The sequence below is a fragment of the Hylaeus anthracinus genome, unplaced genomic scaffold, assembly GCF_026225885.1.
Source record: "Hylaeus anthracinus isolate JK02 unplaced genomic scaffold, UHH_iyHylAnth1.0_haploid 11982, whole genome shotgun sequence".
Lineage (NCBI taxonomy): Eukaryota > Metazoa > Arthropoda > Insecta > Hymenoptera > Colletidae > Hylaeus > Hylaeus anthracinus.
Window position 1 is genome coordinate 12,524,566 of NW_026534330.1, and position 27,643 is coordinate 12,552,208.

The following is a 27,643-nucleotide window of genomic DNA, read 5'->3' on the forward strand; positions in this document are numbered from 1 at the left end:
GAATTCTTTCGTCTTGTTTTCGGCCACAATAGTACAAACAATAATCGCATACAGAGATCTAACCTGGCAAAATTGTTGAATAACGAAACCATGTGGTCGAGTAGCGTCGATTTTCAGTAACTGTGGCGTTTGAATTCATAAAAAGCTGGGTCACCTAAATTTAAAGAACGGTAGTTATTAATAGAATACGGTTCATGTTCCTCCCGCGAACGATTCAATAATCCTCTGCAATATTGTGGCAATAAATTGCATCGCGGAAACGAATAAAGAAGAGATTGCGAGGAATGTCAATCAGTTTCGAAAGGGTTGATGAAATTGGAAGACAAATCAGCCCGCAGCGACGCTAATGAACGCCCTTAAACGCAATTTCCAGACGGTGGAGATCGTAATAAAAAGATTTCCAGGCGAAGCGGAACGAGAAGAATCACTGCATACCTCGGCGAGCAATAATTGTCTATGTATCTCCATCTTGTCTTTCGTTTCGCGTTTCCACAATTACATAAAGCGCTCGATTAAACCGAGGAACCTTGTCGAAAGATCCAGGCTGGTATTTCGCCTCGGAAAACGGGAATAGAAAGAGACAAATGTAAATACGTCACCCGCGGACGATCAATTTCTTCAGTTTTCCCTTTACGCTTTTCTAAAATTGCTCGCCATCTTCCGAGATTTCGACACAGCTCGAAGACTGTGCAAACATCGATGCCTCGTCGTCGATTCCCACAATTTCTATCGTCGCGACCAATTGAGCTCGCGAGGCCATCTTCTTGGTTCAATTCTAAATCGAGTTAGGCGTGTTTTTCGGGGTTGGTCGATTACTTGTTTCGCAATTGACGTATCTTTTCAAAAGTACGCTCAATTGTTTAATTTGTTAATTTAATTTATTTATACGGAAGGCTTCAGACTTCCTAGAGAGCATGGATGACCAGAATCAAACAGTGTAAAACGAGTTTCGCGAATGGTTCAATCGAGGAGGCGCTTGCGTCGACTGATCTCGCCCAGAAAAAAAAGAAGAAGATAAAATAAAAAAAGGCGTCGATCGATCGTGTTATTAATATTTAACCGTGTCCCGTTAAGTAGAAGTCACGCTAGTCTGCCTTCCATTACCTTCTTTGAAGGTTTTTCCCTGACCTGACGTAACGCAGGGCCCTGATTTTTCTTCTCGCCCTTTGTGCAGGCGCGCGGCACCCTTCAAACCCCGTCCCTCGATATTCGATCGATCGTGAAATATTCGCAGACGGTAATCGTTCCTAGTGGAAAATTTCTATAATGTAGTCTACGAAGGGTCGCTTCGAATACACCCTCGCCGGCCCCTTCCAGCAGCCTTTAAACGAACGACGAAGAAGAGAACGCGTCGCTGGAACGGATTTATTGCGAATACGCGTGTAACGGTCGATTATAAAATTTACGCGTTAAATGAAATGTTACTAAGCGAAAGAGGCTCGCCTTTCTTCTGGCGAGGCGCTGATACCGGCGACTTTAAAGCATGGCTACCGAAGATAGCGGGAAACGAGGTTAACACGTCCGCCGTTAAAGGTATTTTGCATGGCCGTTCAGACACGCTCGAGGGTGAGAGGGCGCAACTATGAACCAGTCGATTCACCGTAAAAATATATCAGAAGTCTGGAAGAAAATTCCCCGTGCACGAGGACCTCGAGCTTTACTTTGAACGAGGAGTGCGACTTGCAGATTTACTCGTTGAGGTCCACGAAAGATGCATTATTTTTTTAGCCTGTTTTCTTTTTATCTAGTGTATCTAATAATTCGTGAACGAGGGTTAACAGAAATTGGCCATTTTATTTGTTTAAACTCTGCACAAAAGAGTGTTACGCGTTTTTCCGTTCCCTATTTTTCTTTTTCGGTCTTCTCTATGCTTTGTCTCCTTCCAACGAACAATAATCTAATATTATAATATCCGATTAAGCTCCGTCGAGCGATAAAGACGTTTAATCCTTCGTAACTATTTTTCTCCGTGCTGATCCGATTAACGTCGTCCCAAGACGGATTTAAACGTTTCGATAATTCGGATGATCGCGCAGCGAGTCCAGCGTTATGTCGATTATCGATCACGGGTTCTAGAACAATGAAGGTGTTTGGAGTGGCGACAGTCCACCGCAAAATCGCCACCCTCTCTCGAGCGTGTAACGGTTATTGTGCCGCGGAATTGTTACCATGGAGGATGCCTGCGTAATTCGTATGGCAAAGATATTGTTGGGCCAGATGACTGAGATTTTTCTCATTTATATTCAAGACTTGTCCACTCGTACAACGTGATAAAATTGCTAGATAACGTGGATTAATATCAGCTTGAATGTCAATTAATTTTAGGATAAAATGATGACTGAAGAGGTCAAGATGAACAATTTATATATTGTGTAGTATCCGCGCCTCCCATATCCAACAATAAGGAGTCAAATAAGAACACGATACGTAGGGTACGGGGTTGGTCGCGTAGGTAAAGCGGTCGACTGTGGATCCGAGGATCGTGGGTTCGAATCCCCGTGCCTTATTTTTCGTTTAGACTCTTACAATATTCCACAGAAAGGTTATAAAATAATGACTCATCGAAGGGATCGAGTTGAACAATTTATATATTCTATAGAAAAAGTGATAAAAATAATTACCGACTGAAGAGGTCGAGTTGAACAATTGATAAATTTCACAAAAAAATAGATAACCAAGAAAGGTTGGCAAACTTGCCCCAACATACATTAGAAGGAAAGTCGTATGAATACTAAGCGTTAAGCCACCCCCATCTACCTGCCAGACAACACACCCTCCTGCTCGCAGGGAAGAGTTTAAAGCGACCTTAAAACCGAACTGGTGTAGCTCGCCAGAGGGTGACGAAAAAAAGGGGGTTGCGTTGAATCAATATGGCAGAGCGTAGACTTCTCTCATTGACTTAACGTTTCTCTCAATTTCTCGAAGGGTAGCGACGGTGCCGACCTACCGCCACGTTCGTCTCCCCTTTGGAGCTCAGCCCCCACCCGGTTGCACTCTCGGATAAGATAATGAAATACTCGAGCCCGGGACGCGACCTCTGCACCACCAAAGGTGGTGGGATCCTGCGGAAGCATTCCAGGGCTGCAGGACCCGGAGGAACCAGAGGGATGGGGGCGGAAGAACAAGCTTCACTCTCCTTTTCCACCGACTTCCTTCCCCCGATCGCGTTCTCCTTCCTGGTCGAATCTAACCGTGGATTTCGTTCCGTGCGTTTCGCGATGTACTACCACCCCCAGAGGGGGCAGCACGCGCATCCCTGGCGAGCCAGAGGGAGGAACCGTCACGAAGTAGACGAGCGTGGAGAAGAAGAAGAACGGATAGGAGAGAAAGGAGGCAAGTAGCGAGCGCAAGAATGAAGAGGGGAAAAGCTGGGAACCTCGTCCCATTCGCCTGACTGACTTTATGACGATGGCTGCCACGAGGGAACATAAAAGAGGGAAAGAGAGACAGTCCTGGCCGACGCATATCCCGGGCGTTCGTCCTTCATTTGCCAAACAGTGGATGGCTCCGAGTCGAAACGATCACGAATCGGTTGGCGAACCGAGCTTTCTTCCCTTTCTTCGTTTCGCGCTTCCACCGACGTCTCCATGCAGACAAGCTGTCGATTAAGGGTGGTATTTCGAGTACCCTGTCTCTCCACGCTTTCGTTTCAGCGTGCGACCTCGTGTAGGTGGATATTTAGGGTTACGTTGGATCGATATCATTTTTGGAGCATTTTAATATTGTCTGCGGCAAACGCGGACACGTCGAATAGCAATTCTCCACATTTATGGAACTCGAGAAACTAGATGTACTACTCCTTTAAGTTAACGCTTTCAGACCTAAACTACAATATTTTTTTTCTCGTACTAGTGTAATTGAATTTTCAGGGTTAATCTAGATAAAAACAAAACGTGATAGTGTAATTTTCGAGGAAAACTGGTCTTTTTCTCAATTGTGGACGCCAAGTTTGGAAGGGTTAATCATACACACTCACTAATTTCAAAAATAGAGTAGCACATCCTCGATAGTTCTAGCGTTAAAACGTGATGAAAACAATGATCCTCGAAACAGCGATTCAACGACCAAAAGCGATGCTTTCTTCCAGAGAAATCTGGAGCACAGCGAGAGATTAATCTCAAGAGTTACATATGAGAACGAACGGGCATTACGAGACACGCGACGAGTCCGAGAGATCGCGTATTTGCGTGTACACCGTGTTTTTAAAGCGCGGGGGTGGCTTGTCGTTAAAAGCTTCCGGTATATGCCTGCGCGCTACCGCGGCGACCTAAAAGAACGAAATAATTAGAACGATCGTCGACGCGTCGCGGCGCGCGAAGGGATGAAAAGGAGAACGCGGGGATACGTTTCGCGGTGTCGACGCAGAATCCACCAAAGTTATAATTACCTGGACGACACCGTGCGAACGGAGAACAAGGCAGATGGAGAAACGGATATACAGGGTGGCCTGAGGAACTCTGCCACTTCGAAATCGTACGACCGATCTTGCTTAATTTGGAAGTGAAAAGGATCCCGCTATTTTATTTTCTGAAATAGGACACTGTTTGATTGCAGCTTCCCAATTTTTATTTTTAGATAAAGATCCGAGTGATTCAATGTCTGGTTAAGGATAATTCAAGGTTATCGAGGATCAAATACAATGGAAGATGATTCAATTCGCTACTACGCTTAAATGACACGTCTTAGAAAGAGTAAAACAATAAAATGCAATATCAAATATTCGTTTTACATTTAAAATAAACACTCCAGCCTCCACGAATCGCATATATTGAACAGTATCAATGATTACGACTTGTATGTCCCATCACTACATGCACGCGACGTCAATGCCTCGAAAAATTCGTTTTTCATCCGCGAAACGAATCCTTTCCCTGGCCTGCTTGAAATGCCTCACCTTGTATAGACAACAGAGGGAGAGAGAAACGTGGATGAGAACAAAGGTGGAGGAAGCGATTGAAAAGGGAGAACCAGGCGCGAGGAAGAGGAGAGAGCATAGAGGGACGTTTATTCCGTGCGGGTACACGGAATCTCTTCCTGTGACAAAACAGGTCGGACAAGCGGGTGGAAGGTGCGAATTTCGTATGGATGTCACTGCGATACGGACGAGTTTGCGACCACGGTGGAAAGTGCACGTTCCGTCTCTATAGACTCTCGCCTCGTCTCCCTCGCGCCAGCTCCGATGTCGCTCGGTGGCTCTCTGTTCGCGGCGACAACAAGCGTATCCCTGGCTGGTGAGATGCACGCGATGTGCCACGTGAAACTATGCTGCTCGTCGAATGAGATTCGAATAGCTATGGGGCAGGAACACCCGAGCAGAGAAAGGGAGGCGGAGGTGGAGATTGAGACGCCGTGATAGAGGGAGGAGGAGAGATCGAGGAAAGCTAGGGCCCCCATACTGATGCAAAGTTGTTTAAGCGGACGACAGGGTGAGAGAAAAGCTTGCACGGTTGGTTATAATTTGCTAAGAAGCTTTGCCATCGGAAAGCGAGTTCGCGTGCACGCGGTGTCGCTTTTAAGTAATCCCCGCGGGCGTTTATTTTTCTATAAACGGCGTCGAAGAAACCGCAGGTGAAAACTTTTACTTGGGACTCGATAGAGGATACGTTTGCACCAGCTGATAAGCGGAACTTTAACTGAAAGGACGGTGTCTGAAGAAATACCCCTCAATTTTGCTTTTGTGGAATAAGGGGGTTCAAGGGGAATCAATTTAATTTTTTATAGATTCAATCTCCTGTCTCAATACATAAAAAGAAAATTTAATACTCGTAGGGTGAACGTATCGAGCCTCAGAACTTTAACATTTTGCGCTCGAGAGTTGACTCTCGGTCACCACCAGGTTCGAGACGCAGTAAATCAACCATAAATAATGTTTGTTTAGGTTTTATTTCTTTAGGACTCGAAGTTTCATAGATAAAATGATTGTCAAATTAGTTTGCGACCACAAATCGGGCTACACCTTCAAAGTCAATCTAAGCTTAATGCTAAGAAAGCAACTCGGGTTGTTGGTAGATACCAGAAAAAAAACCTCGAGTGCAAACGGTTAACAATTTCTATTTTTAATATCCAATCTTTAAAATTCTCCTTTTTACAAACACGCATAGATCAAAGATCGCAAACTTCGAAGAAAACTAAGTGCTCGACGAGGCTGAAAGAGAAGCTATTTATCGTTTGTAACGAGCAAAGGCCAGCTAAACGATTAAGAAACACTCGAGAAAGATTCCCCATTGAGTTTACACGGGAAAGGAAGCAATGCGAACGGTAGACAACCTAAAAACGCTGGCAGCGAACACGCGGAAGGAGCCTCAAAGTCTCTCAGCCGTCGCATCCGGTCTCGATTGATGTCCCATTATGCGCGTAGCGAGTCGATGGAATCCCTTGGCATATATTCGTTAATGGATGGGTCTGGCAACAGGGAAAACATTATTGGTAGGCGCATTACAGTCGAACGCATCGCACAGTATAATAGCGAAAAAGGAGACGGCAACAAGGAGCTTTCCCTTCGAACGTATCAAGCCAACGGGCGCAAAAAAGGGTAAAAAATGAGAAAAAGAAAACGGAGACAAATAAAAAGAAAGCTCACATATTTCCATGCGAGATCATAATTGTCCGTGATGATAATAATGAGCAGCCGGAACGACCAAAGAGGTAAAGATATCTATTATCGCTGGGACTCGTTAGGAGGAATTTGTTCGAAAGAAAAAGAGGCTTATAAAGAAGCGAAAGACTGGATGGAAGCACAAAGGAGACGAGAAGAAAAGGAGAAATCGGTAGGAAAACGTGCTTTGATTCGCATACGCGAGTTTTGTTTATTCCAGTCCACCAATTCGAGACTGAAGACTCTCGGAGCAATTTGTTTCTTTATGAGCGAAGCTGCTCCTTGTGATCCTGGGATATTTGCTGCAGCTGGACCTCGACTGCCTTAGCTCGAATAGCGTTTTAACGCGGGACGGATGTCTCCGTTGATTCAATTTCCATTTGTACGGGTTCGGCTGTGATCACTTGCACGGAAATTTACCGCTGCAATTACGAAACTCGTTTAATTGCGAGCTCTGGACATTTTTAATGAGAGGAACGACCGCTGGGAAAAGTGATTATTTATTTCAAAGTGTTCGTTCGCGATCCTTCAACCTTAAAATTTATTAGAAGGTCGTCGATCGTGTTATCAAAACTTGGAAAATATCTTTTTGTAATCACGTACTAAACTCGCAACTTTACAGTTCTCTCTATTGCGAAACCATAACACAGTCCCTCCCATTGGCATCGGTCGACGCATTGTACAAGAAAAATTCCACCAGTCTAATCGCAGATTTCCAAAAAAGGATTTCTTCCTGAAATATCGAGGGTTTCGAAAAATCGTGTTCGCGATAAAAGTCACGGTTCGAAGCGTTGCCTCGAGGCGAGGACTCAGCCAGGCTATAAAAGTGCAAGGAGGAATGTCTTCGTCAGGAATACCGACGTTCCTCTAATTTCGCAGCACGGTTGGACGGTTCGAAATGAAATTTCGCACGCAACCGAAGCGGATGACGAGCAGCCTTGCAAAATACGGGAACATTTTTACGACGGAACAAAGTTTTCCTGGAAGCGAGCACCGGCGAGAGAGAAGTCTTTACGCTCTGTATTTACGGGGCAGGCCGTCGTAAATCCGCGGCGCCAACGCGCTGCCACCCCGAGCATCCGGCCTGATTAACCCTTTGGAAAGCGAGAGACATGTAATTACCCGACGACTTATCCGAGATAACACGATCGTTAATTCGAAGTTGCGCGACGGAACTCGGTGAATTCGCGACCTAACCTTGCCCTCTCGTTTACGTTTGATCCGTCTCTGAGCGAGAGCTTTTTCACGCCTCTCCTTTTTCTCCCATTGGAGCCCTCTGCATGTAAATGTCGTAAAGTGCGAGAACCCGAGGTGTGAGAGAAGAGAACTTTGGACGCGCGACAGTTTGAAGAGGATGTTTGAAGATGTTTTTGTTAAGGGAGCGAGTGCTAGGCGTCAGTTTAGGAATGAGTGATAAGAGCGCGTGATGTCTGTGTGTAAGGATAAGAGAAATGTGACTAGAGATATGCAAGAGCTTTAGTTTTTAACCAGACCGGAAAAGATCAGCAGTAAGGGCATTATTTGTACGGTAATTTTCTATAGGAATAGTAGTTTAACCCCCTATGGGCCGAATTTTTTTTCTGCAGACAATTTGCAAGGCACTTACTTCGATAAATTCGCATTGATATTATATAATTAAGACGTACACGTCCTCATGTAAAGAAAGTAAAATTATTCGATTAAATGTCGATATATTACCACGAAATCTGAAAATTACACGGATCCATAGAAGGTTAACACCAAACCTGCACCACTATTGTAGCAATGATGACATCCATTGTCATTATCCTACAAAGTAAATAAAATTCTACGATATTGTATTTTTGTAATTGGAATATTGTAAGATCGATGAGGGCTGAATATCAAACGTGTCAAACAGGCGTAGCTCGATCTTACGTTGCCAACACCGATGATCATAACTAAACACCCCGTGACCACCCTGTGTATGCATCGTTTAAGTACGAGACGTGGTTATACACGTTGGCAGCCAACGACGGACGTCGATACCTGGCAGGGTGCCTGCTTTGTACAGGTAATACAGGTGTCAGGTGAGCCGAACACGTACGGTGCATCTCGCCCCTTGGCATTTCCAGCGATTAATCGAGGATACATCTAACAGGAGTAGTCTGCGGAAAGGGGCTTTGCTCACGTTCCAGTCGATCCGCTCACGGAAATCATGCAGCTGGAAGCGGATCGGTCCGGGAAAGGGACGATCATGAGGCTCTTCCTTGTCTTCGCCAACTATCGCTGGGAATCGTACTGTATCCTGTTATATCGGTTAATGAGATTTCCGTTGCGAAACTACGGTTCTGGGTGCCTCTTCACCTGAATAATCATCCCCTCCTGCCGTTTGGAAACTGGCGATCTGATTGGGAAGGGTGGATTAAACTCTTCCAGCCCCTGGATGGCCTGGTTCGATATTTTTATGGTTGGAAAAATTTGCTCTATTATTTACGAACCTTGGTCGTATTCGACGCTTGGACTCTTACGAATTACTTAGCTAATCAAGGTGTAATAAGTTTATACACTACTGATTATTAATTTTAATACACCACCACACCTTTAATTTTTTAAAGAATTTAATTATTTTTTAAAGAACGTAATTGATGGCTTCCCTGCACGAATGACTAACTACTATTGTAAGGACTGTCTGCATTTGTTCAAAGTCACCTTATTTTTCCACTACGACAATTCTAAAGGACGTTGTCGAAGACACAGATAATAAAATAGAAATTCGAACGAGCAGCAGACGAGAGTTTAAATAAATTTTATTGCTCGTCTCGTTGGCTGTACACGAGGAAAATAGCTGGTTGCTTGTTCGAAGGAAATGCGAATTGCAATCGAACGCGACCATGTCGAGGACGGTTGGCTGATTTTTGTTCGTTTTACTGGATCGCCTTCGCGAAATTCTCGTGACCGAACAACCTCGAGAGTCGACCGCTCGGAAAAATCATAATTTCGCGAGAGGAGAAAAAATCATCTGGCGTGTACAATCGCTCTATCGATCGCCTTGTACCGAATCCAGAACTTTGCTTGAAATAGGAATGTTTTAATGAAAGAAACGAGGAAGTAATCCTTGAAGCGCTTTTACGTCTACCAGACGGATGTAAGCGTATGAATAATAATGAATTCGTTAATGAATAATAATAGCCTCAGAAATCTCGCTCCTGACTCATTCAAAGTTAATGGGATGAAGATGAAGGTCCGCAGTCACATAATTTAGAGTTTGCATCGTGCTCTTTCGGTGTTAACACTTTTATTCATTTCCTCGTTAGCTATAGTCCAACCCACAAACAGCACACAGTAGTATTTCGTCATATTACCACAGAACTAGTTATCCGATAGAATGCTTCAATGAATGATAGTATTTTATCGCAAACTACTTAGGACTTCCCTTCATCCCCCTCTTCTCTGCTCCACTCCCTTCCTTGAAGGGAGTTAGTTGAATGAGTAATACTTTTATTAATTTTCTCGATAGCTATAGGCTAACCCACAGGCAGCACACGGTGGTATTTCGTGACACTACTACAGAACTAGCTACTCGTCGCATATAGGAATACTTGGTAATGAGAAAGCCGATAATCTGGCCAAAACAGCTACGCATTCGTGTAACTTGAACATATTAGAAATTCCTTTCACCGACATTTTTGAAACTTATAAAGAAAAAGCTAGACAGAACACTTTGAGTATGATTAAGGACCAGGGTGGCTTTAAAGGGATGAAATACTTCCAATTATATTTCAATGATAGTAGCAGACCATGGTACTTTTGGGGTAAACATAAAAGAGAATTTATTGTCACAGTAAATCGTATTAGGTCTGGGCATTACAATCTTACTGCCTGTCTCGCCCGCATTAAGATAATAAGCGACCCTAAATGTAAATCCAATTATGAAATCGAAGACATCAATCGTGTGATTTGGCAATGCAGGCTCTACGACAGTTCAAGGATCAAGCTAATTAAAAAGCTCCAAAATATAAAACTGTGTCTTCCACTTAATGTTGAATCGCTTGTTACGATTCTAATATTGAAACTTGTCTATGTATTTTTGATTTCTTAAAAGAATCTAAACTGCAGATGTAATGTAAACGTAAATTGTATTATACATACTACTGTATATATGAACCTTATCTGAGGTTCTCAAATAATAAAAAACTAGTTACTTGATAGAATATTTCGATGAACGATAATGTACTATCGCAAGCTACCCAGAAATTCTCTTCATCTCCTCTTCCCGGATCCAGTCTCTTTCGTGAGTGTTCTCAACGCAAATGACTCCAACTAACCTAACCGATCCTAATACAAACGTATACTGACGCATATCTTAAATTTTTAGGTCGTCCAGGGACGGACTACCCAGTGTTGGGCAAGGTGCCTTACACGAACTTCTACTGCGACGACCAGCCCTACCCAGGGTTCTTCGCCGACGTGGAGACGAGATGCCAGGCCTGGCACTACTGCGACATAGACGGCCGACAAGCGACGTTCCTGTGCCCGAACGGGACTCAGTTCAGTCAGGCGGTGTTCGTCTGCGACTGGTGGTTCAACGTGAGGTGCGAGCTCAGCCCTAAGCTCTACGCCATCAACAGCAGGCTTTACGTCCGGCCTACGGAGAGTCCAACGAGACCTCACCGCCTCATCACTAAGGAGTTGCTCGAGAATATCTTCGTAAGACGGAAATGAGAATTGACGAAACACCGAGCAGTCGAGCTCGAGTTCATACAAACTGGATAAACGCAGGACGACGTTTTCCTTTTCCTGTCGACGGATGGACGGTCTGTTCAGTTGGATAGACAGGGAGACATTCGTCTTGAAGGGATTTATCTGGTTAATAAAAGAAGGGAACTCGAAGGGTTCGAGCATTGACGAACCGTAAGTGGAATGTCCACGTTTTGGAAGAATGGAAGCGGAGATTCGATGACCACCACTGCTCTGAAGACATCAGTCTACAATCGTTTTTCCCTTCGAGGGTGGGTTGACGTGGGAAGCGTGACTGCGCCCTCGGCGCGGTTCTTAATCGTTGATGAGATCGCATTCGGGACCGAAGGAGACGCCAGGTTTCTCCTCCCTTCTCTGGTCGTCTCGTGAAAATAAAGAGTCGATCTTTACGGGGTAGTCGAGCTCCCACCTGTGCGATGGGAATCAACCTGTTCCCTCATCGATCGAGTCCAGACGCTCTTGGCTCCGAATCGTAAACGCGAATGTCATTATAAACGCGGGTGCTTCGGTGGAATTCAGTGTTCGTCGACGGAGACATTGCCTGGTTTGGGAATCGTGCGAATTTTGGCTTACGCTTGGGTCGAAATTGAGCTCTTAGTCTTTCTAGGATTGATATTCGTCGCGCAACCCAGGCCAGAGTTCCATGCGATGGAACAGTGGTGGACTTCAACTCCGAAAAATTACGTAACGTGCCAATTTTTAAATACGCATCGAGCACTGGTTTACGTTGCAGTCTTTCGTTTAAATGAAAGAACGCGTAATACTCTTAATTGTATTCTATTAGCCTAACGGTGTTACCTAGGACGCTATATCGAATAAATTTTAGCCTTATCGAACTCTAACGTGTTTCGAATATTGTTATAATTTTAAAGGCGATCGAAAACGGTTCGAATGACGCGAACTTCCTATTTTTATCTATAAAAAGGGAAATAATTATCAGTCTGAAACAAGCTTCTTCGAAACTATCCAATATTTTTCCTTTTTATATATTACATTATTTCGTATTTATATCTCTTCGAATGGAACTCTCATGACAAAAATAGCTCGTTTAAGAATGACAATTAATTCCCCTGTTTACCATATAACAGACGCCTAAATAGTCGAATAAATTCATAAATAAACGAACCCCGCCTCCCATCAAGAACAGAGAGCTCCGTGCTCGGTATCTTCTCGAACGCTACGATCCTTTATCGTCAGATCCAAGTGTCTACGTTTGGTCGTTATTTGATCGAGCAACGGGCAGCGTTCGCGATGCATCATGCATACAACCATTTGATCAGCTTATGTCTTACAATCGCGCGGGTATTGCGTAATTGCTTCGCACTAGCCCGAAGGCCTGACGCTTCGGTTAGCAACGAACCAATTGACGATCGGTCATACGTGCAACAATTGCGATTACACGTGGAACGATCGCGATTATACGCGCAATAATGGAACCGGGCAAATTGTTGTGCTGTGGCAAACAACTCGACGCAACGCGTATCGTCGCGAAAAGTGCATTATAAACGGTGTCCAGTTAACGTACACATAATCCAACACCCAATTTCCTAATTTTAGACTTCTGACGAACCCTTTGCTTAGCATTCGAAAGCTGCCATCGACAGAAATATTGATAATAATTAAAAGGAAATTATATAGAAAGAAAACAATTTACCAAATTATACATATGTTATGCGTGGACTTCTCAAGATTTTGATTATTCGATTAATAAGAAAAATTTCAACGTCTGATGAAACTTAATTTAAAAAAAAAAAATGTCAATATGTACTATGCTACACGCCTCCAACTAGATGTGGTTCACTTTCATCAGTGAATGTACTATGCTGAAACAAAATCGACTAACATGACAACAAATACTGTACGTTGGTTATAAAATCGAAGCAAACAATGTGAACAGTGCTTTGTATCAGCTACAGGAAAAAATATAATGTTTGACACGAAAAAGTGTTGGGAAAAAAAAGATATGGATTTTATTTCGTGTCGCGAAAGTAATATTCGATATTTGATCCCCGATACGTAGTCATTCGAAACGCACAAAAATTATAGCTAGAGAGAGCAAAACTCGAGCAACGCGTTTCGCGCTCGGTGCGGCCAAAAGTCAATGCTTTCAAGAATCGATATCCGCTAATACAATTGTGCACGCACGGCGAACCGAACGAAATACGACAACGACAGGTTTGTCGGCAATTAGTAATGGCGTGTCGTTCGATCGCGATATATTGTGTGCACGGGCTGTCGCTTGAAAGCGATCGTCGCGTGACCAATTTCTCTTTTCATCGACACTTCCGTCAGAACGTTGTTACTTGTTATGCGTCTCGTTGTGTAGCATTTACGTTCTAAGAACGGCTGTGGATTGACATTTCGTGCGTGAAACTGATCACGCTGTTATAAATGGACGTTCCAAAGCCTAAGTTGGGAGGGTCAGTAATAAGAATTCTCTTAAAAAAAAAAATAAATAAAAAAAAATTTGTTCTTTATAATTTTTAGTTTACAAAGACTACACCTTGCTAGGGAGAATTATATCGAAAAGTTTTTAATTTACAGTGCCAAATATCTACGTACGAACAGATGAATGGTTTTCCTTTCGTAATTCAGACGGAGTGGCTGTAGTCGTCATATAGGTTAAATAAAGTTGATTTGTTATGGAAAAACGAGTCGAAAATGTAGAATAAATGTTTGTTCTAGGATGCTTCGTTTTGTAGAAAATCAATTCTAAAGACCACGAAGTTGAGCCGTGCGCTTCAGTACGGGTTGACTGACGCGTCTGACTATGATCGACTGTTTCTACTTGCGCTATTCTTATGGGGTACTAATGGTGATTTTATATACCAGTTTTCTGTCGATCGTACTATGTTCTAGCTCAAGTTAGAACCAGATGAGCAATGGTCAGACACAGACATAGAATTTTCACAATTTCTTTTCACGCGAAAGAAACCTCGAAAAAAAAAATTCTATAGTACACTTTCGACGTGTTTTTAGATAAAGAATTAGTTTTTCTTGCAACTGTATCACCACTTGTACCAGATTGGCAATTACAGTCAAGGCTATAGGATTTAATAATTTTATTCGTCGATCTCTATGTCTTCGAGTTCCATGAAGCAACGTTCAACGAATGTTTGATAAAACACAATGGCAATTTGCGGAAAACGTTAAGTACGAGCCAATGAATCGCCGGTGTCCCCGAAATGTGAATTTAATACAACGAACGCAGGTAGACCTTACGCGAATTCAAAGTAAATTAGTTTCAAAAGTTTCCAATGGAATATATCATTAATGAGAGACGCCGCCCTTTAGTAGCCATTCGCTAATGAGGAATGGTTAACGAAGAAAATTGCTGAATAATTAAAAGTTGCTTTTGGTTGAAAATTACGCGATTCCGAGTTGGTGGCACGCGCTGGCCCGAAAAAACAGGTGTTTGATAAAGTTTGCGAAATCTGTCTCCGAGAAATGAAAATGAATTTCTTAGGGTTCGTCCTTTGTGCAAGAAATAAGGAAATCGATTGATGAATCAAAGAACGAACAAAAAAAAAGGGAAGGAAAATGCAGAGAAAAAAAGGAAGATAACGAACGAATAAATAAAGTTCCAGCTTACGCTTTAATTGTCCTTAATTCAAAGGACGCGCTAACTAGAGGCCGCAAAATTAATAATAAAATATTCCGCCGGTATATAATTCAGTCATGCGCGTGATGCAATTAGTTCTAAAACTCTTTCGGCTTGAGTGCTGTAATTATCCGCCGGCGTGCATAAAATTCTGATTAACTTCGGGACTGGTTGTATCAAAAAATAGTATCGAAGTAACTTTCCTCTCATAAAGTGTCGTTGAACACGGAATAAAAAATTTGTTATAAAGTGTGTATCGTTTGAATACGAACGGCTTTACAAAGTGGGGTTTGTCTGTGTATTTTGTATGAAATGTAAATTTATTTTGGCATTTTTAGGTCGCATTAAAGTACGTGTAACTACGATTAAACGTGAAAGGTGATGACTTGTAATTCGTGATTAAAAATAAACAAAATTCCGAAGGTTTACATACCGAAAGGGATTTAGAAGGCACTATTTACAGGTGGAATCTGGAATACATTCAAGTTGGACATATGGCATAAACGAGAACCGAATTATTCCGCGAAATGCACCTTCCAGCTCATTTACCAATCCGAATAGCGGGAAATCCAGCGGGAACCGCGCAATCGTGCGCATAGTTTTCTCGGTTTTTAACAATTTCCCTATTATTTTGATGGCGTTTAGCAGCATACGGCTTTATGTTGCTAATTAAATGAATCGATGCGTCTCGCGCGTAGAAACAATGATCATTTGTGTCGCGAAAATTCAAGATATTACTCGCCATTAGGGAAGCATAGGAATCAATGTAAAAATTTAATAAGAGTGTCGCTGGAAGACTAACAATCCTTCATTCTTACAGATAAATCTGAGATCTTTACTTTTCATTCTGAATAAACTATTCCTTATACCACTGGTTAAGAAGATTAATCGAATATTCCAAATTTCATCCTATTTGTAAAGCAAAATTTGTTTTCCCTCGCTTATCGACAAGTCTGCGAGAGTCTGCGAGACTTAAATGTCCCGACTATGGCGATTCCAAGGCCCACTCCTTCATTTTTCACGACTATCCATCCGAACCAACAACGAAATAGCCATCGAGACCTCGATCTTATGAGACGTTCCAAAGGATTCACAGTCCGTCCCAGGTGCATATCAGCTCGATCTGTTTGGGAGGACACCTGTGCGTCGGTATTATACATACGTATACAGGAAATCGTTTACCCAAAACGCCCATAAAGCCAGGCTAGAGTTAAGAGTGTTCCAAGAACGATTGTCACAGTCTGCGGACGCGGATTGGGGAAACTGGGGTCGAAGAAGGCACGAAGGAGCGAGTGGGTTGGTCTAAGAATCCATCAACGAAACTGGTAATCAGCCGGGGCTCCCACGAACCACTTTCAGGGATCCAATCTCGTCTGGCATTTTTACCCTCGCCCCTTATGCTCCTCTTATTCCGTTTCTTTCCTTCGCTTCGCGCCGAAGTCTTCCTCTTTACCTCCGACGCGCATGTCGGTTACGACAGCGATTCGTTCTTCCTCTTTGTTGTCTTTCTCGCTAACTGGAACGTATATACATCCTCCTGATACCTCGCGAGCTATGGATAAGTGCGTTTGCCACTGACTAAGGGGCCGAGTTCCTGCTGGAAAGTTTAACTGGCTGATTAAAAGTTCGCGGGAGGAGAATCGTATCCCGTTAGACTCCCAGATGTTGAGAATGGAGAGGTGATTCTTTAAAGTATTCGTAGGATCGGGTGCGTCGGTGCCGGAGCTGGGGGTGCTTGTTTAGGGCCGCGGAGTTACCTGGCTTCGATGGAACGTATCAATTTGAGCACGTGAATTCGCGGGGGGACAGGTAACGATGAAAGTTTGACGCAAAGTAGGAGAATAAAAGGCGAAAATCTTTGCATAGTTAGTGCTATGACGCTGGTTTCAATAACACGTTGACTGCCAGACGAATATTCCTAGACTATTGAATACTACATAATCGTACCTTTATCGTGGTATTTATTTTTGTAACTTCATAAAAATTCATGAATTTCATTTAAATTTAATATCTTTGACGCTTCACTTTCGGAATTGATTTGTTTAGTGCTGCAGTGGAAAGCACTGTTGCAATTTCATAGCCAGACATACTCATGAAAACGCTTATAAAGCTCAAATTTTGTTTGTATACAGTTTGAAACAATATAAGCTGACATTTGAATTTGCGTTAGTTTCACAACCAAATCAAAATTCATGAACCCTATCGAGACTTATTTTCTTTAACACCTGCTCTTCGGAATTAATTTTTTTAATTCTTTATTGAAAATCCCTGTCACCCATGTATGGGCGACGCGGCGATCAACGTGTGTTAAGTGGTATGAATATTAACAAATTACATGTTAACGAGTCTGATGTTTGGTTTGGGACGGACACAGACAGGATTCCCGTGATTCTCTGGAATCCCAAGATACTCCACGAGGTGATCCCCAGTGGCATCTGCAGGCAGAATCGTCGCAAACTACAGGTCCTTCACCGAGGAGGGTTAAAGACCGATCTCTGTTCTTCAAGCTCCCCGGGAGGACTTTCTCGAAACGCGACAGGGTGCTTTCCCGTCGGTCGTTTCGACGCCAGGTCGTTTTTTTCCCCTCTAGCGACGGGGTGAGGCGGGCGTAAAGTCTGAAATTGTGGAAAGTGGGACCGTCAAAAAACGGAGGGTCGACAGGAGAGGATCCCCAGCCAGGATGCAGTGGGCGCCTTTAATTGCAGGACTCGCGGCACTTTTAAAGCCGGATGCAAATGGCCCATAAAACCCGCCGGCATGGAGGCTGGGCTCATTTACGAGCTAGGAAAGTTTTTAGGTCCGGCGGATCTGCGCGGCGAACGAGAGGGCCTGTTTTATCGGTCTACGAGTTCGAAAGTAATTCTCTTAGTTGGCGGTGAGACCGACAGGCTGCGATGCGAGGTTAACTTTCGCGAATAAGAACAAGCACTGGCTTTCTTACCGATCGCCCCCCCCCCCCCCACCACCACACACACACACAGTGCATGAACTCGTCTCCGTGTCGCGTAAATCTCGAACTCTCGTCAAACCTCGACCGCCTTTCCGCGGCGAAACCAATTCCCTTGGTCGAACGATTCTGTCTTCTCTAGGAACGATTCCGCGAGGCGGACGTCGGGAATATGGCAGGGAGAAGAGCAATGGGTTTAGTTTAATTCCCAATTGAGCAGTAACAATCGGTGTCATTGAACGCTAACAGTTTGATTTATAATAAAAAAATATATAACGTTCTATAATGAGACAATTTAACCCTCTACCGGTTAATTTTTTTTCTGCGGACAACTTCCAAGGCATTTACTTTGATATGTCAAGTTGATAGTGCTGCTAACAATCGGCAATATTGTCATTGAATATCAGAGGTATTATATAATTAAGACGTATACGTCATCTTGTGAAACAAAAAATTAAATTATTTGGTAAAATGTCGATATATCAGCATGTGATCTGAAAGTTACACAGGCCCATAGAGGATTAAAAAAGCTAACATATTTGCAATCTATTCACACATTCTGCGGTGTTATTTTTTAGAAGTAGTAAAATACTACTCCTGTAATAACTACTCCTGTGTGAACAAAGACTAGCCACGCTTAAATGCAATAAAATAGCACCCTGTCTCCTACAAGCTACGAAAACCAAGTAATTCCAAGATAGAGACCAAGGACTACATTTCTCCCAGAAAGTACTGTTCGGTAAAAGTAGAAAGGAACGTTTGCACCCTATCAGTAACGTGTCACTAAATAGGGAGAAGTGCATAGACAGACATGAGTCGCTGTTGACGGGTTAATTACTGCAATCGATTCCATCGTCTGTAACGTAACGAAAACCGCTTGTCTTTCAGGGCGAAGCAAACGTGGCGAAGAGATACATCAAGCCAGAGTCCAGCATCATGGCGGAGACTGACGTTTCATTAATAATACCAGACGATCAAACGTGGAGATCAAGTCGTATTTAATTCCAGCAAAAACGACACCAACCCCATCGTGCTCGAGGCGACGTTGCTTATCGCCCTCGATAAAAGACAACCGTGAAGGCTAAAAACGAGAATGCACAACTTGAGATTACTAATTTTATTAATGGAAGAGAATAAGTCTAAAGTCCTTTCACTATAAAACTTTGATATTTTTTATATTGATTATTCTAGATCCATCACTTTGACGTTCTTGTACCAGTCTCTGCAAACTATTCTCTATATTTTAGATATAATTAAGTCGTTCACTGTACAAATCGATTAACTCCGCCAGTTACAATAAAAGTTGCAACATTACTGACTATTATTTTTCGGCTATTCTTTCTTATTAATTTTATATATCGTTAGATGAAAGTTACATCTCTATTTATGCGTTCTACAATATTTATTCGAATTCATATTATAAAGGGAATTTTAAGAAACAATGTATACTATTTCTTTTACTTTTAGTAAAATACTTTAGTAAAGTATTTTAACAGTAAAATACAAAGTTACCCAACCACGCGACGCTTGTAAAAGAATTCCTCAAAAGAAACTAAAAAACTACCCCCTGCATAAAAATTCTTCGTTGCGGTCAAGATACTCGAAACATTACAAATTTCACATACTAGGAAGACTTATACATACACCACGAAGCATACAATTCCAAACCAACATAAATTCTAAACACAGATCGAAGGCTTTCCAAATTATTTCCCAAAAAATGATGCTTCGCGGAGGATAGTGACACCGACACTAAACGATAAATGCTCGATGGTCCAAGTCGCGGAATTTGGTCCAAAGGAAGAGTCCTGGGTAAAAGTGGAGGGGGAGGAGCTTTAGAAATATAATCCACGCGTTATTTTATTCGTGACTGTGGTGCAGTCGATGCAAAGTTTTCATAAACGTTGCTCGTGGCCACCGTGGATCTCCGCCTCCCACCTCCGCGCCGCCTATTGCTCGCGCTCGCTCTGCCCCCTCTTCCTCTCTGTCACTCACTCCGGGGGTACTCGCAACATGCAGCAGACAACGGTTAATCAATGGGCTTCAAGCGCAGGCTCGCATCCCGGGATCTTTCCTGATGGACAGCGGCAACAGCACCAGTAACAACGCAGGATGCTGGGTCCAGGCGGGAGCGACGAGGACGCATCGTTGGTCAGGAGGAGGACAGAGGGTTCGTGGAGGGGTTGAAACGGGACGACGGGGGAGCGAGAGAGCCTCGAAACGACGGAGAGAGGGGGGCCCAGAGAGCCGCGGGCACGTAAAACTAGCGAACAATTTAAACTCCCCTTTCAAGTCGTGACTTTGTTTATGCGAACGAAAATAATTCGCTGGCAAGCATCCACCTCTCTGTCTCTCCTCCATCTGGCCTGGTCATCGCGGGAGAATAAATGGGCGCTGCGAGGGTGCGCGACGGAGTCTTTTGCGGGCTCTTTTACCAGGTGTAATGGCGCGTCCTTTGTTCTTTTTGGAATTCAACGGGGAAGTCGGTGGACACATTCGGTGGATGAATTATAGAATTCAGATTATGTTTGGAAGCGTTTGTTCAAACAGGATATACATGTACTCGAAGCCTTCCAAATAAAATGCGTTTAAACTATTTTTACCTGTCGCCAAGTCTAAAGGGGAGGAACCTTGTAAATAAACTGATAGGTATTATCAAACTTGATCAAACATCGGAGACTTCGAGACATTCTGTTTCTTCTGTTTCCAGAATTTCTGAATCGGATGCTTTGTCTTAATTACTACACAAGCATCGAATTACCGGAGAACAGTTAAGTGTTCGGAGAATTCTTTACGGAACACGTTTAACTCGTTCAGAGCGACGTTATTAAATAAAGATTGTATAATGTCGACTGTTTTTAATGGTTCAGTTTATCTTGTTTTAAAAGTGTCGCTTTCTCCGCTTAAACTTGAGGAAGATACGGATGTTTTAATGGATTTCCGCGAGGATAGGTATCCGAACGATGACTGTTTTGTCTGCACAGTATGGCGGGCCTCCGACTAAGAGGAAAACAGAGGTAATTGTTATACAAGACGTCTGCTGTGAATCCACTTGGGTTGAATAAAAAAGAATTCATTCCCAAGAGCTTACCTCATTATACGCATACTTCTTCCCATAAATATAGTAAAAAGCAAGTTAACGTAAAAGTATGTTTGCTAATTTCTAAAAAAATCTTCAAACTTACCCAAGAATCATGTCACAAATCTGACGGAAGGACTTTCGTATCTTACCTGTAACAAAAGAGAAAATTTATTAGCAACACACTCGTCATTTCACAATATATATATATTTGTTTTTTATATTATATTTTGTGGTTATTTATGGTTAAAAATTTGGACCTCCTATTGCGTTACACGAAACAGGGCGATATCTTCCTTAAACAGGGGAGGGATAGCGCCATTTCAATTTCAAATGTGGCCTAACCCTAAGCTCCATCGAAATCCCTTTTAGAATTACGTGCAACCAGTTGTTGTGCATGTAGTTCGCGACGGACGGATCAACGCGATGATACAGAATCAAAACCCGGCCCAGGGACAATCCCTTCACTGCTCCTCTTAATACTCTGAGTACCAAGTGCGATTCATCAACGTTGATAAACGAGGTGACAAGAAAACATACGAGATCTTTATTCACAGTCCAATCCTCGTGCAAAAATAAGTCGAAAAATAACAATTTTGCGATCTGATGCAATTTCCGGCGTACACCAACTTTTCGATTAGGACTGGTATCGATTGGTATGAGGAATTCGTTTTTAAAAAAGGCCCAATATCGCAGCTGTTTTACGATTACCGCGGGTACTATAGACAGGTATAAAGTCTCTTGTGTACGTTCAAACGACGTGTCCGACTCGTGCTTTCCATAACTTGAATTTCCTATCACGTAACTCGCACGTCTTTATAGGCTAAAGAGTTAAGTTATGCTTAACACTAAACCTACCACAGATTGAAATGACCGTTTACCATTTTACGTATACAGTCTTATATGCTATGCATGAATTATATACAATTGTTTCGTGCATTATTCGATTTAGTTTCACGTAAAATATTTTTGTATTTAATTGAAAAAAGTGTCTTTAAGACTAGTCATTCATCATGGTAGAAATAGTTACAAATGTATCGGTTTCGTGTTAAGAAAGTATGTCTTTAAACGTCCAGTGCAGCGAGGGTTTGTTTACAATCCTTGAAGTGAAACGCAATCTCGCAAATGCCAAAAAGGTTCCTCTACTCTAGGTTGGTTTGTTCATACGTCGTACCATCTAGCGGAAGGGATAAGCAGCAGGGTGGACGAGCGTGAAAAACACGAGACGAACAGCGGGTGATAGGGACGGTAGAGAACGCCCCGAGCCCCTCCGATATTTATTTTTTCCCCGCTTTTTTTCCCCCCGGCGCGCGCGTCGTCCACCCTTTTTTTCACCCATTTCGTTCGGTTTTTTAATTCGTCCGATATTTCCTGGTCGTTCGCATGTTAATTTTCGGCGACCAATGACGCGGCAGGCCCGCGGGCCACAGACGTCGATGATATTTCGCGGCCACCGACACGCCGAGCGCTCGGTAAAATTCTCGATCGGCCGAATACACGCGTTTCACCCCTCCGAACCCGTTGCCCATTTCGTTTCCCCTATCCCCTCTCTCCATGCAGTCCCGGTTGCCCCACGGCGCGCTGTTTACCACCCCATTTCGAGCCAGCGTTATAACTTATCAACGAAATGTTATTGAATCGCGCAGCGAGCGACGGGAACGGCTCGGAGAGCAAAGCTTCGCGAAAAAGAAAGACTCGAGCGTTTATTGGACGCTGTAATGGAACGTCAGGGGAGTTCTCGATCGTTGTCCCAGGTCAGGGGTAGACAGTATCCTCTGTCAATTTTTTGTGATATCGTTTCGTTCTTTGATAATTATACAGTCTGTTATACAATCTGAATTAAATAACAGTTTTGATATTTCCAAATGAATATGTACGTATGATCAAGCTTATACACGTATATATTTATATATACATCAACGTACTTATACGAACGTACACTTGGAAACATCAAACCTGCCATTTAATTTAAACAGATTTCTTCAATAGAGGGTGCGAATATTTATGGAACTAACTGTATTTAATCGTAAGCTTTGCAATTATTTGTAGCAGAGGAATTCAGAGGAGAGATTATGATGTTCGAGGGGTGGTTCTGAGTGCCTTGTAACCATTACAACACATCGGGCAAGGTGTACTCGATCCTGTAACTCGAAGACCTTCTCTCCTTCTGGTCAGGTTGCGCGTGAAAGTCGCAACGGAACCAGCTGGGAGGGCAGCATCCGAGAGAAAATAAAAATGACCCCCATTCCAGGTACCAGTCACGTGTTTTCTCGAGCATTCGGGACGACGTTGACCGCGTGAAACGAGAGAAACCGCGAGCAGCTTCTGTCTTTGCATTTGCCATTGCATCGATCCCAAGACTCGCTAACAAGTCAAACACGTTTCAAGAATGGATGACACCTACTTTCCTCGGCAACATAGAAACATGAACGAAGGAAAAATAGACGTACTCCTTTTCTAACATTAATTCTGCCTTTCCGTAACTACAGCTGCTGCCAATTTCTTGCAACTTCGATAAGCTAGAGATGAGCAATTATCTTTGCAAACAGTAGCTATTTTTTTTTTTAAGTTAGCCACTTTGATTAAGTTTGCATGTTTCTATTATGAAATTGCTATTATAAAACAAGTGGAGACTTGTTTTTTAATTTAGTTTTCAATGCATTAATGAGGCAATTTCAGCTTTCGTATCGAGTTGGGAAGTGGGAATTAAACAGAAAGGAATATGCTGGATACGGGAGACTTCGACGCCCGAACGTACGCCGGAAGTGGGTCTGCGTTACCAGGCGTTGCAGTCCCTTTGTTCTCGTGAATGATTTACATAGGTTCGATTTTGGTGCGCATCGAGTATGTCGAATATCATAAGCGACGACACGGTCAAGGGCCAATTGCTAGACAGTGGCTAGTTATAATTTGAACATATCTTTCAATTTTTATTCTTAATTCTTTTAAAACAACGATACAACTTTGTCCCTTTAACACATCATAAAATACGAAATTACCTTCTTCAACGTGCACGTTTATCATCTATTAGTACTACTTCCAGCTTAATCACATTTTTATACGAGTGTTCAGTGTCCTATAAATACAGTCAGTTTCATAAATATTCGTACCCTTTATACCTGTTGAAGAAATATGTCACTTCCAATTCCCGAAACAAATGTTTCATTATAAATATGTACATAAATAAACTTTACGCTTGTATATATTTATTATGAGAAATTTGTTTGGAAACGTCGAACTTATAATTTGATTTAGACAAACTTCTACAATGAACGTAGCAAGTACGAATATTCACGAGACTGACTGTATGGACTCTATTTGTTTTGTGGATGATTAGATGTTTGTTAAGTTCGTTCCTGTACAGAGTGCCTCGCATTCTGTTACACCCTGTATAGCAGCGCTGTCAGGTGCGAAAGAAGATTCATCGGTGAAACAGAGAGGGAACGACCTTGATGGAAGAGGAGAATCTTCCGTGGACTCGGAGAGAAAGCCTGTTGCTTGAGCTTGACATTGGCCGACATAGGCGTTGAAGCCTGTTCTTTTCTGGCACAAATTCGTCGGCCGTGTCCCCGAATGTCGCGAGCAGAATCGATACAGCCCGCCTTAACGCGATGAAAGTACGTAAAAGTTCAATGCCAGATGGGCAATTTTTAATTTATGTTTATTTACCATCGTAATCAGCAGCTCGAGTAGAAAATAAAACAGTTCTTATAATAAATGCAAATATAAGGATATCCCGAACTATAAAAAAAAGGTGAAAGAAATTTGTTTCATATTTAAACAACAAAATGTCGTTTCACCTCTCTTTGAAATTTCTGACCGATCGTAACACTCTAGGCCACGAATTAGGTGACTTTACGAACCTGTCCGCTGGCTTCATGTGCTCCAGGAAATGTCCAGCGGGAGACAGCCATAAATATTCCCACCTATGAACTGTTTATCGAAGCGTTTATAGAAAATGGAAATCGAGCATGACATTTTGGCCAACGTCCCCTTTCACAATCGAGATTTCACAATTTCAATTTGTCCCTGGGTAATTTAATTTCTGCAGCGCGAGATAGAATTAAATTTATTCCAAGTATTATAATTTCATTTCTCGTGCGTGGGCCGGAATTAATTTTATCCCAATCTTCGAATGCAAACGTTATGCAAGCTGTTTTCTTCTTTAAAAAATAATATTCCTCTGATTTCTTCCAGTTTCCTCGTAACCCTTACATCAAACAGTGATTAATTTAAGAATATAAGTAGTATAAATATACTATCGACGTTTGAGTTGACCAATCATAGGGAAGCAAGCAACATCCATTGGAACCTAACTTCCATCAAACCCACTTTCGTATTATATTTGAATCTCAGCTGCATCTCTAGCGATGTATCCACATTCCATGTATCTACATTCAGAATATAGCAAAATCATAACGATTAGAGAGTATTCTCGCTGTGACAGTGCTCATACGCAAAACTGTAAATACACCCAAGCTTTCCACGCATTCCGTCGCAGTTTCAACGTGTCTCCAAGTTTCCCAAAACGCTCTCGGAAACGTCTCTCTGGAATATTGACGGCAGTGTGTCGTCTGTGCGGCAACTTTCCGAGAAGAATTACCTCGTGCTCCGAATTGCATCACTGTCCGCCGAAACGACTTTAATGGCCGCGAAAGAAACAGTTCAGCGGCAAAAGGAATCGAGACTGTCAGTCGTGTAATTTATGAAACGTGTGTCAAATGAGAGACAAGGGACCGACGATGGAGCGCAATTTTTCCAACGAGAACGTAATTTTGCACGGCAGCCTGTAATGTCGCGCAGTTCTGCGGGACAATACGGATAACAAGCTTGAAATGTAATTTTCTCGGCGCGTTTATGCGCGCGCGTGTCGACCGAAGCGACTACTCGAACCGCTTCTCGGGATTGCCAGGGAAAATTATGTAACAAGATAACAGTTAATAGAAAGACTCTCCTCCAGAGTAGATCATTAACGCGTAACTGGATTTTTTTACGCAACTCCGTGGACCGTTGGTAGAAGATAAGGGACGTGCAATTGTTGGATAAGAGAGATTTTGGGTCCAAGGGGTGGAAATTTCATTTTTGATGGTTCACTTGTGGCTTATTGCCAAAAATTGCACGGTTTACACAACAGGTATCATCGCATTCGTTCGAATAAAAATTAATTTCGTGAATTTCTTGATACGAGCATGAAGGGTGACTCAATGGAGGATAAGTAGACATAGAAATAAAAAACCACAATACTCCTCTAAAACACAGTTCGTAAAACATGTGGATAGCTTGAAAAGGTGGCCAAAGCTTTATCCTTCAATATTTCCCAAGATTCATAAAAAGAAACTTTCCATTCCAGCTCCAAAATCAGCCAACTCTCTGTGCGTCGAGAGCAGAATTAATCTCCGCGCCTAACATAATGCAGCGTCGAAGCGCTCACCTCGACGCACACCTGGCTCAGTGTCCTCAAGGATGCAGAGAAGGGATGCAGCGACGTGGGCGAAACGAGGGATGCTCGGACGAGGGGACAGCCATGCGATTGAGTATCCTTTGGCAAGCAGCAGGGCTGGCATCCAGCGATCCAGAACAGGACCGGGGATCTCTGTCTGCGTTCGGTTCGCGCGCAGGCTACAAACGTGGTTGCATCGGATCCGTTTCCATGAAGTGGTGCGTGTTTGAATGCGCGGAGTTACTAAACGCGAACGCGACCCTCTGTATGAGCGCGGGGGAGTGTTGTTCGCGCACGCGAGAACACAGGGGGAGAGCGTCGAAGCGAGGGGTTGGGGTTGGTAACATCGGATGAAATCAGAGGAACACGTGTTCCCGGAGAGGAGCTCGATGTGTTCGCAGTCGTTTGAATGCGATTAAGCCAGTGGAGCAGAACCGGTAACCACCAACAGACGATTACTGGTTCTTTCTCCTCTGTTCTCGCCCCGTCCTTCAATCTCTACTCTACCAACCTTGTTTTACTTTTGTACCACGCGTCCCTTATTCCCTCCTTTGTCGATTTTACACTTTTTCCCCTCTCAGGAGAAGAATTTCCAACGCATAACCAGCGGTACCTTTAATTGCGAGGAAGATTGGACTGTGGTTGGGAAGTAGTTGGAGATACAGAAAAATGTTACAGAAGTTTTTCATGGGGAATTGAATTTTCCACAAGATTTGCTTACAACATTTTTCTCGATTATTACGAATTGTTGGAAATAGAGTATTTCGGCCGTTTAGTTTTGATCGTAAAACAGCTGTATCGATCGACGCCCCGTTCGGTGGATGACTCACGAGCCGAACGATTGTTTTTTGTTCTATTAATTAGTTCGATTGACTGGCCGCGAGCGAATGGTCATCGCGTCCTCACACGTATTCCGTTATTGTATTGATATCCTGTACTCTCTACCTATAATAAACAATAATTACAACACGAATAACAAATGTATACCAAAAAAAAACCAAAGGTAGCCATCGTCACTCTCGTCACGGTGATCTGCGGAAGGATTGCACCAAGGTTAAGCACTGATCGGAGCAAGTTGACCATCCTGGTCATTATTTCGTTACATTGGGCGCGCAATACGCAGATACGACCAAAAGGTCCGCTTCATCGCGATTTTCCGCGCCAGTGGGCAGCCTGAAAACGATACAGATACCTCCGGTTGCGTCGCGAAATATTAATTCCCGTTGCGTTTCGATTGTCCGCCGCGTGTGCACATGAAACAA

General features: G+C 42.9%; 2 protein-coding genes across 3 annotated transcripts in view; one reads left to right on the forward strand and one right to left on the reverse strand.

The window, feature by feature from the left end:
- The window catches only part of LOC128886428 (uncharacterized), an 82,690-nt gene extending 70,971 nt beyond the window's left edge, over positions 1-11,719 (forward strand). Inside the window, exon 3 of the mRNA XM_054141350.1 lies at positions 10,932-11,719. Within this exon, the coding sequence (XP_053997325.1) occupies positions 10,932-11,278 (347 nt within the window). The 3' untranslated portion in view covers positions 11,279-11,719. The remainder of the gene's footprint in view (positions 1-10,931) is intronic.
- LOC128886369 (tudor domain-containing protein 6) overlaps positions 1-27,643 on the reverse strand; it is a 229,245-nt gene that overhangs the window by 84,021 nt on the left and 117,581 nt on the right. The window lies entirely within an intron of this gene.